This window comes from Cygnus atratus, chromosome 1, assembly GCF_013377495.2.
Source record: "Cygnus atratus isolate AKBS03 ecotype Queensland, Australia chromosome 1, CAtr_DNAZoo_HiC_assembly, whole genome shotgun sequence".
Classification (NCBI taxonomy): Eukaryota; Metazoa; Chordata; class Aves; order Anseriformes; family Anatidae; genus Cygnus; species Cygnus atratus.
The window spans coordinates 197,053,931-197,069,049 of record NC_066362.1 but is presented as its reverse complement, the minus strand read 5'-3'; the positions used below and the strand labels follow the sequence as shown (position 1 = coordinate 197,069,049).

Genomic DNA, 15,119 nt, shown 5'->3' with positions numbered 1-15,119 from the left:
CATGCTGAACAATATATAGGGGTGGCTAGCCGGGGTGGGGGGGCCGGCTGCTCGGGGATAGGCTGGGCATCGGTCAACGGGTGGTGAGCAATTGCATTGTGCATCACTTATTTTGTACACATTATTACTATTATTATTATTATTATTATTATTATTTTTATTGTTATTAATTTTCCTGTCTTAATAAACTGTCGTTATCTCAACTCACAGGCTTCACTTTCCCGTTTCTCTCCCCCATCCCGGAGAGGGAGCGGGGAGGGTGAGCGAACGGCTGTGTGGTGTTTGGCTGCCAGCCGGGCTAAACCACAACAGGTCTACTCTGTAGGCTGTCCTACATAAGCTGGGGGTCTGCTGTCACTGCAGCCTGGGGAAAGCAAAGCAGGTGGCAGTGTCACCTCCATCCTTCTCCAGCATCCTCCCTGCAGCCCTTCCCTAGTTGCAGCAGGCCACCAGTGTTACTTTCTGCTTACCCCAAAGACATGACAAGCTCTGCTCATCTTCTAGGACTTTTCTTCTCCATGCTTTGGCAAGCAGAACTACTGAGGAATGGTGAAGACGAGCGTGCACAGGGCATGTGATACTGTCTAGGGCAGATGGGATGTCGCATTGCACTGCCCATGGGTGACGGGTCATGAAGCACCTTCAGCTGACTCAGTTCAGGTGATATCAACGGCAGTGCTTTTTTAGTGGAACAAAGCTAGTGGGTTCTAGCATTTATCATTCCTAACAAGACCACACGTATTCTCCATGCCTCAGAAAATGACAAGGAACTCCCAATTGCTCTCTCAGATACCATGGGATAGAGAAGAACTGGTTACAAATATCTGGAAATGCATAAAGAGAAATGGAGAAAGGAAGACTCATGGACAATCCCAGGCAAGCACACAAATTTGTCTTGAACACTAAAATCAATGTACCCAATCTTTGTTTACACACAGGCACTTCATACCATGCTGCCTAGGTTGCAGGGCCTGGAAGTCAGCTTTCCTCTGTGGTCAAAGCAGTGTCGCAGTGCACCTTAGCTTACCTTACTTGGGAAACCACATAAAGTATTCATACACCTTTAATTTAGCATATGCTTAGACTCTTCTTATAACAAAATGACAGTAGCTCAGATACTTGAGTTGTTTCATATAAACCCAAGTAGGTTTCAAAAGGGCTTAGCAAAGTGCTGAAAAATATGAGGCACACTCTAGAAGGTCTAGGGTTTGCCAAAATGACCTCAAAGTCTTGTGGGTTTTCTTCTCCCTGTCTTAGCTTTCTTTTCTATTGTTTCCATGAAGATCTTTTATTTTTTTTTCTATAAAATAAGGGATTGGAAAACTTACAGCTTCTGCCAACATCTGCTGCTGGAGAAGGAGTTGTTTTTGCTCCATCATTTGCCGTTGCAGAGCCTGTTTCTTTTCCATCAGTTGCTGATTCAACATTGATTGCTGGGATGAGTTCATGTAACCACTTCCAGTGTTTGGATTTGAGCAAGAACTGGAGCTTGGAGTGGGGCCAGCTCCCTGGCCTACCACAGAGTGTTGATCCTGAAACAGAAGAAATGGCTCGTGAAGGATGAAAATAATAACAAGCATCAAGAAAAGGAAATAATCCTTTTTATACAATTTGCTCAAGTACAGGACACAGCCCACAGATGCTCAGGACAAGTGACCGACACAAAGGCTTCGACAAAATAAGAAAGTGAAGGGGTAACTTTATCGCTCGTGGAAGACTTTGAAAACTTGCCAGGTGGTTCCAGTGGCGAACCTCAACGTTGTACCAGGAGCTTGGGAAACGCTAACAGAAGTAACTGAGCCGTCCTGGGGATCTTTCCAGAAACTTCCACTGGGCCGCATGGCAGTCTGCTTGACCACAAGGGAACAAACTCTGCATCTGCTGGCTCCTACCATCTGGTGAGCAGCAGCAAGAGTTGTTTAGAGCCTTGTTGCTGGAAGAGCCTCGTTGCTAGAAATGACATCTATTGTTAGAAAACACAGAAGTCACAAGTTGTGACTTCGCGGTGGGGTGAGTGGTGCTGTTTCCATCTGTCCCTTCACCTCCCTCACAAGAGCAAACTCTGAGAGATTGCTAATTGTCTCCCATTAGCACAGGGTTAAATAAATAGGCTTAGAGCTTGTCAGCTTCCTTGGTAAAACAAATGTGTAACTGGACAGGTCTTTGAAGAGGGTTTTAGGGTCTCCCTAGTCTTTGCTATGGATCTAGATCTGCTTCCTCTTCCCCATGGGCAGCTTCATGAGGAAGGGATGGCAAAAAGTCATCTCAGGAGGCAATGGGGAAAGTATTTGGGAACTCCAGACCATGAACATCCAGGATCCAAACAGACCTGGGATGACAATATGCTGTTCATTTTCTTTCGCCCGTGATTTCTCTTGGCACAATATGTTTTCTGTCTACTTGCTCCACCAGGGTTTGGTACTTGGACCTTCACCACATGTGGGAAAGAGCTTTCTCGGTCCGCACTCAAAAATGTGTTAGCCCATAAAAACATTCATCCTACGTTGGCTATCGCTCCACAGTCACATATTCCTTAGCTGCCCAGCTGCAAAGAAAACAGCAGAGACTGGGGCGATCACGGCAGTCATGAGAAACATCAGTTTTCTGCCTGCTTTGGTGCGATTCACTGTAGGAACCCAACTGCTGGATTCTGTCCAACCTAACAGCCAGCAGTGCATTTGCCCCAGAGCACAGGAACCGATGACAACTGCAGCTTGGTGCTGCCTGGAAAGCCACGGCTCAGCCACCAGGAGCAGTCCCAGCGTCCCACCTTGGGGAAGCTCTGCTCCAAGGCCATCGCCTCCCAAGGCACCCAAGGAAATAAGGACTGGCCGGGCAGCCTACCCACACCCTGAAGACCACGGGGCACTGATGCTGATCGCTTTGAAAACCCCAGGGAAGCTCATTTCTGTGCCTTAGCTTTTGCTCAGTGCGTTCAGCACACAAACGCACCCCCTCACACACAGTAACATGCATACTGCAAACTAATCCAACTTATCTTTATACCATCTGGCATGGAAGAAACACAGTGATTGTTATGGTTATTTCTATTTTAAAATAATTCTGTGGCTTTTAGATGGGGCCGCACGAGTGCATAGCTAGCTAGATAAAAGTATTTGACGTCTCTTAACGAAATAAAAACCATGACTTTCTGCTGGAGCCACCTGCAGCCCCCAAGGCAGTGTTACAAACCCACCCTTGAAAATTTATTGGGCTCTTTCACAATTATATCCCGCACACTTTCCTTCAGTTCCAGAAGGAATCCAGGACTGCTCGGCACTGCCACATTTTTCAGCCCTTATGTTAGCTGCAAGATAGAAAATACCTCCTCTCAACAGACCTGCTTGCCAAGTTGTTGCGCAAACTTTTTTGTCTTTCTTAAAATATTTTGAAAAGAAAAATATGTTACAATAAATTGGCTTTGACTTCTATATTCAAATGACACTCTAGCTTGAACCCAGCCACATGTTACATCCATTAATAGATTTCATCTGTTGTGCTTTCGCACAGATAATGCAGGCTCCACCAAACGCGCCTTCGTAGTCCAGCCTAAAAAAAAAATCAACAACAGAGCCCAACCTTCTCTCTCTCCCTCATCCCCTGCCAGCTCATGTGAGCTGTGGGAAGGGACTTTGTTTTAAGATAAACTGGGCAGCGTCCATTCACGCTACCTATAAAAGAAAGCTTTTCTCTAACAGCAACTGGCGCAAACCACTGGCTGCTTGGCAAAAGGGCCTTGAGAAAACAGTATAAATCAAGAACTTGGAGCCAGTTTGGTTTTTTGCATTCGGTCCTTTCTCTGCGGTTCGTGAAATGTCAGCGTGAGCCGATGAGGCTGTGGCGTGATCCTCGTCCTGCCCGCTGCTCTTCTGTAGCAGTGATGAGGCAGGAGAGGGCAGAACGGCTCCGGGGGCTAGCTGTGTGCCAGTGGCCCCCTTCCCGCACCTTGCTCTCCCCCTCACTCACATCCCCACGGACCAGAAGGTGTCCCTGACATGCCGCCAGTGACATGGCACTCTGTCCCTGTGCCTGGACAAAGCATGCTACCCTCCATGCAAGGGAAAAGCAGATTGGGGTTGCAGCTACCCTGCTTTCACCAAACCATGCCATCCCACACCATAGCCCGCTTTGCTACAGCTCCGCGCCTCCGAGGTTGCCCCCACATCCCTGGTGCTGGAGTACAGCCACAGCAGTGCTCGGGGTGCCAAGGCAGAGCCCTCCCTGGTGTTACTGTGAGATACAGGAGCAAGGAGAAGCAGGAAGAGCGGCAGGGGCAGTGAAAGTACTGCAGAGCTGGTAGCACAACTGGGGGTTTGTTTGCAAGCATCACAAAGAACATTATGCTCAAATGTCTAAATTAGCAGTAAATCAAAACACTGAAGACTGGGTTTGCTTTTCACTTTCCCTGATGCAGCTGACTTGTATTTATACAAGTATTTATCCTTTTCCTTTCCTTTCCTTTCCTTTCCTTTCCTTTCCTTTCCTTTCCTTTCCTTTCCTTTCCTTTCCTTTCCTTTCCTTTCCTTTCCTTTCCTTTCCTTTCCTTTCCTTTCCTTTCCTTTCCTTTCCTTTCCTTTCCTTTCCTTTCCTTTCCTTTCCAAGAAACAAGGAATTAAAAGAAAAAAAAGTGACAGGCTCAGAGTTATTCACCAAAGCCCGCTCAGTGACTGCTGTGTGTCTCACCAAAAGCTGGTTCCCCAGCACTTCCCAGGGGAGGAGCTGGGTGAATTTGTGTCCATCCAGTGACCCGTCCTTTGCCTTTTGTTCCAGACCCTCTGTGAGCCCCCGGTGTGCACCTCCCCTGCTTCTGCTGGCATCCTCCTTTCCACAGCCCAAAATTCAGCTTCTCCAGCAGCTCCCAGGGCTGAGCTCAGAGCAGTACCACGCTTACACAGAAAAAACAGTCTCTGAGCCACCTCTTTTCTGCTGCATCTCGTGCACACACAGACACCCCTTTCTGCAAAGCGCTGGGCTTTCCACGGACATCTCGACCCCAGGTACCAGGTCCTGGCCTCAGACAGGGAAACCAAACAGCAGCGGGGCCGTGGCAGGCTGCCTGCAGAGTAAGAGCTCTTTCAGCTATACTGAAAAAAAAAAGCAAAAGTGTTTTCTTATTTTTAGGAATAACTCCCACTCGTGACTGGAATGCAGAGGGCTGCTTCCCGCACCAGGGTACGCTGCGAGAGCCCCAGGCAGCTCCCAAGGTTACGCCAATTTGCAACAGCTGAGGATCTCATTTACGTATCGGGGCTGGAAATAACACAGACCGGGCAGAAATGCAGCCAGCCTGATTCCGCCTTGCCTCATTGCTTGTTCGGTATCTCTCTGAGCACCTCGGACTCGTTCAACCTTTTTCCACATGGGCACGTAACAGCACTAAAGTGCATCTCCTCTGAGTTTAGGGCTCTGACTTCCATCAGATTCCCTCCAAAGTGTCTTCTGGAGCCCTCCCTTCACTACAGAGAGGGACCGGGCTGTGTAATTAGGCTCTAGGTGCCTAATTTAGACAACCAAGCTAGGAGCCCAAATTAGATGATAGGAACATTCCCTTACACTCCTAATTTTAGATGCCTGTAGTCACACCTAAGTGAGATGCCTGGCAGAGCGGGTGTGAACAATCAAGCACTAGTGAACTGCTTTTTAAGGATGCTGTACAGAATGACCCAAAAGCCTTTCAAGTTAATCATGCAGAAGGCATTGTTACAGGTTGAATTTCACCTAATACCCTGCCAGAGAGGGTTTTATGGTTTCTAGAAAAATCACATTCATATATAAATATGAGCCTCTCAGTTAGCCAAAATCAGAGGAAATAGCATTTGAAAAAAAAAAAAGAAAAACGAAAATTGCAAGATCCCAAGACCTGTTTTTCTACATCTAATATCTAGAGATACAGCTGGGTGAGGAGTGCAAAATATTTCCATTAAGTAATTTTGTGGAGTGTTTATAAGAAGTTGGCTCAGCCACGTGAGGCCATCTCCTGTGTTTTTCTCCTCTGACCATCTGAGCTCTCAGGACAAATATTTCAGGGCCAACCATGTTTTCAAGGCACATGCACGAGGAATCACGGACACTAGCGCTGGCAAATTTCACAAGCCCAGGCTATCTGCCAGAAATACTTGTGCCTCAATCCAACCAGGGAAAAGAAGCAAATGCTGTGTCAGTCCTCCAAACAACGGAGCTCAAAGAGGAACCGTGGACCTATCGCCCCAGATGCTGCCACGCTGGAAAAGATCGTGACATTAGGGAGCACATGCCTCGTTTCTGCAGCCCCACTGAAGTGACAAGGTTGGGGGACACCTCTGCTGCAGCAGGCACCCAACGTGCAGAGGGAGATGTTCTTCAGCACAGCCAGCTGCTGGGACAGCCAGGCAGGCCACGCTTTCTAAAAGGGCAGGGTTTTCTGACTCACTGAAAGGGAGGTGGATCACCATGTGGGGCTGCCCCAAACAACTGCCAACAAGTTGCGCCGAACCCTCCACTGGCCCCGAAATGTGTCTGAGAGCACTATTCCTGCTGTGAAACCAGCTGTGCTTGCCCAGGAAGGATTTTGCTCCTACACTGCATCCAGGAGCTAGCTGCTCCAGCTCTTCGAGGTAGTGCGGGTGTCTTCCTGGGGTACAGCACGCTGCCACACAGCACAGTGCCATTTCCTGAATGGCATGGTAGAGCAGGAAATCAGGCATTGCTCTCCTAAGCCCCCGCCCATCATCCTATCATCCACCACCGTTAGTCCCGGATCTCCCTTCCAGTCACATGCAGGCCAGCCGAGGAGCCGTGCTCGCCTGCAGAGTCCCACGGGACAGCAAGAGGGCAAAAGTGAGGGATGTTTCAAAAGATTTTCTCTCTCTCTCTTTTTTTTTTTTTTTTTTGGACTCCTGCAACATTTTTGCATTTTCCAGCGGATGCAAACCTGTAATATTTTAAAAATTTATACCTAAAATAATAAAAACAGATACCGTGCACAATCTCCTAGGTAAAAGTCGGTGACCTGCTATCTCGAAGGAGCCAATCCCACTTCTGATGAGAAACCAAAGGAATTTTACAGGTAGATAGCTACTTATGTAGTTCTTCATTGAAACCTTTCATAGCTTTTTGCCTTCTGAGCACCGATAAGCAAGCTGCTCACTCCTGAGGTCCTTGTGAACTAATTTCCAGCCATCGGTGATTTATTTGTCTCACCGTAATCCCCAGGAAGGAGGAGGCTACTTGCAGGAGAGCTGCACAGCCCTATAGCCACTAGCAGGCACTCTTATAACAACGTTTCCACCCAAACTCGTTAAAATTGGGCAAAGCGTGAGCTGCGTCTTGCACGGAGCGGGGATCAGCTCCAGCCCTTGCACAACCACATAGCAACAGGCCCAGAACAGAGCCTCATTACCAGCCTTGTCCGACAAGCAAGCCTTTAACGAGAACAAAGGTTGACAGTGATTAATCATTAAGCAGTTCCTTGTTCCCTTCTGCACGTGTTGGAGGCAGCCTCCTGCCGAGGCAGTCTGGCATGTTTCCTGTCTGCCTCGTACCAGGGCCCGCGGCTGGATGCACGGAGCCGCCTTTTCCCAAAGCCAAGCTGAAGGGGCTGCCTCTGCTCCTGAGCACGGCGAATTCCGAACGCGTGTGCATCCTGCAAAAACAATAAACCCTCGCCTGTACGTCTGATCGCTGCACGTTCAGCCGAAGCGGGGTTTGTTCACGTCAGAAAGTTCCCCAGAGCCGCCAAGGATGGATGGTTAGCATTTCGCCGCGCGCACCGCGGTGAGCTTTTAATGCGATCTCCGGGCGTAAGGTGTATCTGAAGGTCTCCGTCTCGTGAAGATTTTGTTTATTTGTAATGAAAATAGCACGCACGTGTTGAAAGTTCAACAGAGGAGGTTATTGTGAAACCTCTGCATCAGCACAGGAATGTTGGCTCCACCGAAGCCGATGGCAGAGCTCCAGATGACTTTGACGGGGCTACGATTTCCTCCCGGGTCCCCACCCGGCCACGGGAGCAGGGTGGCACTCTTGGCTTGGAGTGACCTCAGCTTACACCAGGACAAGATCCTGGTTCGTGCAGACACCAGCAAAGAGCCTCCACTAGTGCACCTGGGCAAAGACTCTCCTCTGTAGGGAGCGCTGGTTTTCAATGCCTCACGTGCTCTAACCCACCACTGAAATGTGTGCCAATAGGATAAATGATGAAGACTATCAGATTTTTTACAAGATCAGACACATACTGATTCTCTCTACTTTAGCATTATCATCTGCAGTGGTTGTAATGTGCAACACCCATGCTGCAGCAAGCCAAGCCCTTCACTTTATCATCACACAATTGCAGGGAACCAAATTAGAGAGGTTTAAGAAGCTGCCACTCCTCCAGCTAGAGCAGGAGCTGGTGTGAGTGGACCTGGTTTGCCTTCAGGATGAGGTACATGCATGCTTGCAGGCTCTCTGCCTCCACAAAGGAGTGGTAATTTCCAGTTGAGGCAGTGAAAACTTCCTAAACTGACTGAATTAAACACTCGTGATTATCTGTCTGTATCTTTACTGTGGGTATATGTTATCTGTGGATGTGCATACCTTATTTGTCTAAACATTCTTGTCTCTTTGCCATATGTTCATTATCATTCCCCCAAATTAGCCAGCCTGAGGATGATACAGAGCATGGAAAATTTCAGCCCTCCTAGAAAAGCCATAAGCAATCAAAATCAGGGGCTTGGAAGAGGAAGCATTGGGTGAAATCAGTAGTAGGTGGCACACTCCTGTACACGTGCTTACACGTAAATGTCCAGTTTGCAGAGAAGTGCTAAAAATGACACCGAAGACTTACATATATCAGGCAAGAGAGCAACCTCGTGTCTCTTTTGGCGTGCCATCCTCATGTTCCTCTCCCTGCAGTAAGTCTGACCGTCCCACTAACCCAAGGGCAGATGGGCACCATGTAGAGGAGCGTGGTCCAAAGATCCCCGAGCTTGTGGAGCCCCGGGCTGCTAAATGCCACGTGAACTAGCTAAGTGTGGAGTGTTCTCAAAGGCCTCTCTGTGCTCAAAGGTAAGCTGCGCTGGGGGACATTCAGCTGAGGGACATTCAGCTCAGGAGGATGCTGCGTGCATGCAGCCGTCTTCCAAGCCCGAACCTGCCTCGTGTCGTCACTATAGGATCGGGTCAGGTCTAATGCAGTATTTGCAAAGCAATTACTTCCTAAGAGACCTAATGGAAATGGGGTAAAACAGTCTGTGCCTCTTCTTCTTGATCATAAACACTAATGCAAAGTTCAATAGAGAATTGCTGTAACTGTTTTATCCTCTTGATTTCCACGCTATTCTCTAGTTTCATTAACTTTTCCCACTGGCATTTATCTAGGTTCTCTTTGCACCTTCCGTTTCTCTCCTCATATAAGACTCACCCTCCACATTAATTCCAGTTTAAACACATTCGTGTCACTTCTAAATAACAACCACAAAAAAGGGGGTGGTGAAATAATGTGAAAATTTTCCTCAAACAATGAAACAAAGCAAAGCAAACACCACAAAATGCCTGTTTTTCTGCAGGAGGGCAAGGGGGAGCAGGCAACCTGAACGAAACATTTAATGAAGAAAGAAAAAAATAATTAAACAAAGAGCAACAACAACAGAAAAAAACCACATCACTGCAGCCAAACACTTGAATACAAATGGGCACAACATGGGTGACATGACTGTCAGGGACATGTACGAAGATCAAAGCCCTCCTGCTGAGAATACACAGCAAGAACATGAGCATCTTTAAACCGGAGCCTCCTGGGATCTGCTCTCTAAGCTAAGGGCTCGGAGCTCTGATGGAAAACAATGCCAAACACTGAAAAGCAGCGCGGGAGGAACGGAGGAATGCCTCTGACCTGTGTCTCCATGCGCTGATTAAAGCCCCGGGTGGCAGCCCTGGGGCGGGCGGTGGGGCTGGATCTCTTTGTTCCACGTTGATGACAACGGATGCTAACAGAAATCGGCATCTGGGGCTGGGGGACAAGTGGCACCGAGCACGGGGGGGCAGCAAATTTTTTCCAGCACCGGGTGCTCTGCAAGTGCACAACGCGGGGCTCAAGGTGAGAGGTAGGGCTGCCCATCTACTTGGTGGTAAATGTGTCCCCAGCACGCAGCCCAAACGGCAGCCTCCCCTCATCCTGACCAAGGGCCTTCTCCTTCCTTTAAAATGGTGTAACACACAAAGTAATTTGAGGGGTGAGAATCCGTGGGAATTGACATAAAACTTAGGCTCCTGCCATCCCCTCTCGCTGTCTTGGTGAGCGTGACAAAATGATGCCAGTGGCCACAGCAGCCTGACAGATCTACATATCCGTGGTCTGTCTGTGCCAACAGAAGTTTCACTAAGATGTGAAAGCATCAGGTTTCCTAAAGAGCATTCCCAAGATTTCACTCATTTTTCATCATGAACTCAAGATGGAGGAAGCAGCGTGGCTTCACCGGGTATCCTGTGGGCTCTCAGCACTTCAGGTCTGAGGGGCAGCAGAGCCAGGTGGAGCTCACCCACTTCTGACTTCAGCCTGGCCATCTGCAGGGCCAGGTTCCCCACCATGGGATGTATCTGCTGCTCGCTGCCCCTCTGGTGGCATTGCTGCCTGTGGCAGTTCTCAGGAGGTTTACCTTCAAACTGCTGCATGGTCAGTGCCTTTTTTATCCAGTTTCAGAAGAAGAAAAGGTCAGTCAAAGGTGGCAGAAGGACTGTAACCACTGTGTAATGGCACAGGCCCTGCAAAAGGAACCGGGCATCTCACTCAGCTCAAAGAAAGGCCCAACACTGTGTGGATGTAGTGATCCGGTTCTTCTATTTTTTATATCCAACCTTCAGAAAGCTGAAACGGAGTCAGCTGCAGAGGTCAGCATAGCTCGGTCCACCAGGGACTAGTCCTGCCTTGGACAGCATGTCTGGGAGGAATAATCTGAGGAAGGCCTTCCTGAAATCAGATGAAGCTAAAAAGAATTCTACTTCTGGCATTTATTTAAGCTATTTACTGCCTAAACCTTGCAGCGTGGGAAAGAAAAACAGACTATCCAGGGCCTGCCATATTCCAGCTATCAGATAAAGCGTGACTCAGGAGAATGGGAAGGCTGGTGCCAACAAAAACCTTCGTGTGCTTCTTCTGCTCGTTCCGCATTATTCTTGTGCAAGACTTGTTTTGCGTCCACCATTTAAAAATAGAACTACTCACGTATAAAAGAGAACAGGTGGGCAGGGTATCACAAGCTGTGCTTTTATTCACAGGAGAATAAATTTCCCCTGCTTTTTATTAGCAAGGGGAAAGTGCAACCGCAATTGCCTGTGCCTACATATCATCCTCCAATTATGTTGTGGTGTTTCCCATGTTTTGGGAAACAGCAAAGGTCAGTACCAGATAAGCTCTAAGCTTTCATTAAGGGGAAAACTGCATCGTCTTCTTCTGGCAAAGAGGCCCCAGGGAGATGCGGGTTCTCCCCATCTTCTTACAGAGGTGGAACTTGGTCCGTGGATGGAAGATTGACCTCACCTCTTTCTCTTCTCTCATTTTGTCTAACACTACTTCTTAATTAACTTACCGTGAGTGCTAGTGAGCATATCCTGGCACCAGCAGGTTCTCTTTCCTGCTCCTAAATGCGGCTGTGGCTAAATGCTTTGCTTTAGCTTTCCACGTTCCTGCTATTCTGTCTGGCGAGGTCCTTTGCTCCTTGTTTCATGTGTCAGCAAAAATGCAAATGAAGGAAACTTCACTGTGAACTTCACTTTCCTGAAGGCATAGCCTGGCTTCGACTGGTACTCAGCCTCCGATGCCAGCAGGGGGAAATTCTTCACCGTGCTCCCCGCTGTCATTATATTTCCCACCCCAGCCCTTTCCACTGCATTTCCACTAAAATATATATAAGTAGTATTATCTTAAGAAGCAACTAATATAAAAATCCCTTGTGAACATTACACTGCTCAGCTTTTCTCCAACAATTTGGAGATTTTGAATACAGTCCAGGAAGAAGACAGCAAACAGACTTGAGAATGAGGATTTTAAGCAGCACCCTGATGGTCACAGCCACACAAGTTGCTAAACACATAAACTAAGAAAAGACTCTGCTTATTGGCATCAGGCTATTCAGGTGACAGAGTATATCCTTCTCACTGCCTGGCGGCAGAGCTGAGGAGGTAACCATGCAATAAGGAGCCTTTCATAGGCATTTGCAATGCCTGTGGAGATGTGTTGGACCAGACAGCTCAGACAAAATACCAAAGTAGAAACACCCAACTCACCCTTAACTGTGCTTTCATAAAAAGGAGGAGAGAAAGCAAAAGGAAGACTACAAGGAGAAGGCAGTTGAGCTAATCAAACTCAGCGGGGTTGCACTACATTCTGTAAATACTCGGTTAGAAAGCACGGAAGTTAAAAAAAAAGTTGGCTTGGCTTGGTTTGGCTTGGCCAGAGGTCATCTGTTTGCAGGCCTGACAGCTGGACAACAATATAGGACAAGAGAAAAGCATTCATTTATTGCAAACTTGGATTATTTAGGATTTTAGACATTCTAAGTCTGCATATTTGTTCTGCTGAAAAATGATCTTGACACCCATTTTCCTGTCCTGAAAAGCAAAAGTTGGATTCAATCTTGGGCAATAGCCCAAGCAAAGGAGGGCAATTCCTCCTTTAGCTTCAAAATAAGGTTTAAATGTGATTTACTTGGCTCACTGGTTTGTACTGTCTTGTACAGAAATAAATTTTATCCCAAGCGAATGGATCTTCCTGCAAGTGTCTGGGCCAAATAAAAGTTTTTGGTAAATATTTTGGATGCTACAGGCAGGAGAAGTCTACTGGGCTGGAGGCTTTGTGGTTTCAGAGAAGGAGCCTCTGACACAGAAGAATTTACCTGAGTTGAAGGGCAAAAATCATGTGATCATGAGTTCACAATATTTAAAGTTTTGTGATAACGATTTGATGCTGGAGGTGGCAAGGAGTTCTGATGTGACATTTGTGAGGTGAAACTGGTTTGATACTAAGAACCCTGACAAACTGTAGGAGTAAAGCACCTCTACAGTGCTGCGACCCTCTTGTTATTACAAATATAGAAGTGATATGATGGCAAATAATGTGAGTTTTAACCAATGTGTTGAAATACGTACAATTATTTAAATTGGGTGGCTTGGGATGTGTAGGTCTAGAAAGGGCAGACTTAAGAAATAGTTGCTTGGCATGCTAAAGAGCTCCTTCCAGGGTCATCTTGTTCTCCAGACTAAAGAGGTGTCAAATTCAGGGAATAACCTCTTACTAGAAAGGTCTCGCTCTGTAAAAGCGCTTCCTTGATTTTAATAATAATGTTAACCGTGCCTCTTCATTCAGCCTGTGCTTTTCTGTAACACTGTTTTGTGTCATTAATCAGAGTTGAATCTAACAAAGATAAAGTGTTTATTAAACTTTATCTAATCTCAATCTAATCTGACAGCAGCAACCCTCATCTGCTGCTCTGCTGTGAGCTCCAATTTGGACCACCTACTATAATGGGTAATTAGGTGTCGCAACTGCTACGGCATCGACATTCAAGAGAGTGCTGAGTGATTCAGACAGCCATTTTAATGCCCAGAGCCACCAGTCCCTGCCTTCCTAGACGTGCAATGGGCAGGAGCTGCTGTACTGTCCCATGTAAGAGTGTGGATTCACTTCGTGCCGTTAGAAAGTTGGGCACCCAGTCCAGGCACCCAGGCTCTCCCTGGTGTTCGTGGAGAGAAGGCGACTCCTTGACTCCAGAGTTTGCCTGGTTGAGTCTGGCCTCTGAAATGGATGGCATGACATGAATCTGGAGGTGCTTCTACTGAATGGAGGAGCATGAGGGCTGACTTGGACACGACACTGTGTGTTAAAATGAGACAATTCTTGTGTGATGGTAAGAAATCGGAATAAGGCATTGCACGGACACCACGTCTGTAGTAACAGATTCAGGAGCCAAATGCAAACGCATTGGAAAGATCCCACTGGGCTTCGGACCAGGCTCTGTCACAAAGACAAGTTCCTATCTGCTGTGACACGCTGGAGGAGAAGCAGGCCAAAGGATGCACAAAAATGCTGTACTTCTTCTCATCTCATGAAGACAGAAAGCAAATGAAATGCAGAGGTGTGTTGTGCCACTACCCTTGAATGCATTATCTTCACATGCAAAGCTTCTTTGTCATGCTCTTCCTTCACTCTACCATTGGTAGAAAAGGCTGAGGTAGTGTAATGACATGGATTAGAAAGAGACTGGCTTTGCCTTTAAAAAATAATAAATAAAAAAAGGCGACAATTTCTGATCATGCTCTTATGTACATCAAAGTTAGCAATTGCTGAGACCATGACCCAACAAGATGTTTAAATTTCTTAATTTTCTCATCCTGATATCAGTGGGATATTTCTACAATCCAAAGAGCTCCTCATAATTACATTTCAAATATTCTTCTGCACAGTTCTGGGTATTTTCAGTGCCCACATGAAGACAGTTCCCATATTTGCAGTTTTGTTCTTTTGCCCAGTTGTGAGGATGAACTGAAGTTTATTCTGTTTGGGATGGCCAGGATGAAAACCAGTGAGCCTTTGATGCCCTAGAGAGAAGTAAGGAAGACTAGTGCCTAGGTGAATCGGGGCCAAAATATCAACTTCTTCTGCCTTTGATTCCTACAAGCCCTGAAACCATTATCAGACGAGAGAGCTGAATGGTATTATTATCTTGTGTTATCAACATTTCCATTCCTTACACACCTCTGAAAATATTAAGATACTAAAAGGGCAGCAAGCATGCCATTAATAGCTTCATTTAGCCTGCAGAAATCCTGGTACTGGCAACAGATTTGGGGAACTCAGAGCCCCAACCTCCTTCAGAGCTCAAGCTGTGAAAGCATGGCTGCAGGGGAGGGGAATGCTTCTTTTTGCGTAACACAGAGACTTCCAGGCTCCACTGGCTGTTGGTACAAGGTACATGGGAGCTGGAAGGTCGGAGTCGCAGACATGGAGCAGCCAGGTGGCATTTGGGATGAGAAGTGTGTTTTAGAATAGTCTTATTACACCAAATGGCATGGAGGGGAATGCTTGCAATAAAACTCCGTTCAAGCGCATACCTCAGTAGTAATTTACATTCCTTTAGACATAAAACTGGATGTGTTCCTTATTT

At 47.0% G+C, this 15,119-nt stretch overlaps 1 protein-coding gene across 1 annotated transcript in view; it reads right to left on the bottom strand.

Moving 5' to 3' along the window:
* MAML2 (mastermind like transcriptional coactivator 2) overlaps positions 1 to 15,119 on the bottom strand; it is a 212,277-nt gene that overhangs the window by 13,247 nt on the left and 183,911 nt on the right. Inside the window, exon 3 of the mRNA XM_035542447.2 lies at positions 1,329 to 1,532. Coding sequence (XP_035398340.2) covers positions 1,329 to 1,532 — 204 coding nt within the window. The remainder of the gene's footprint in view (positions 1 to 1,328; positions 1,533 to 15,119) is intronic.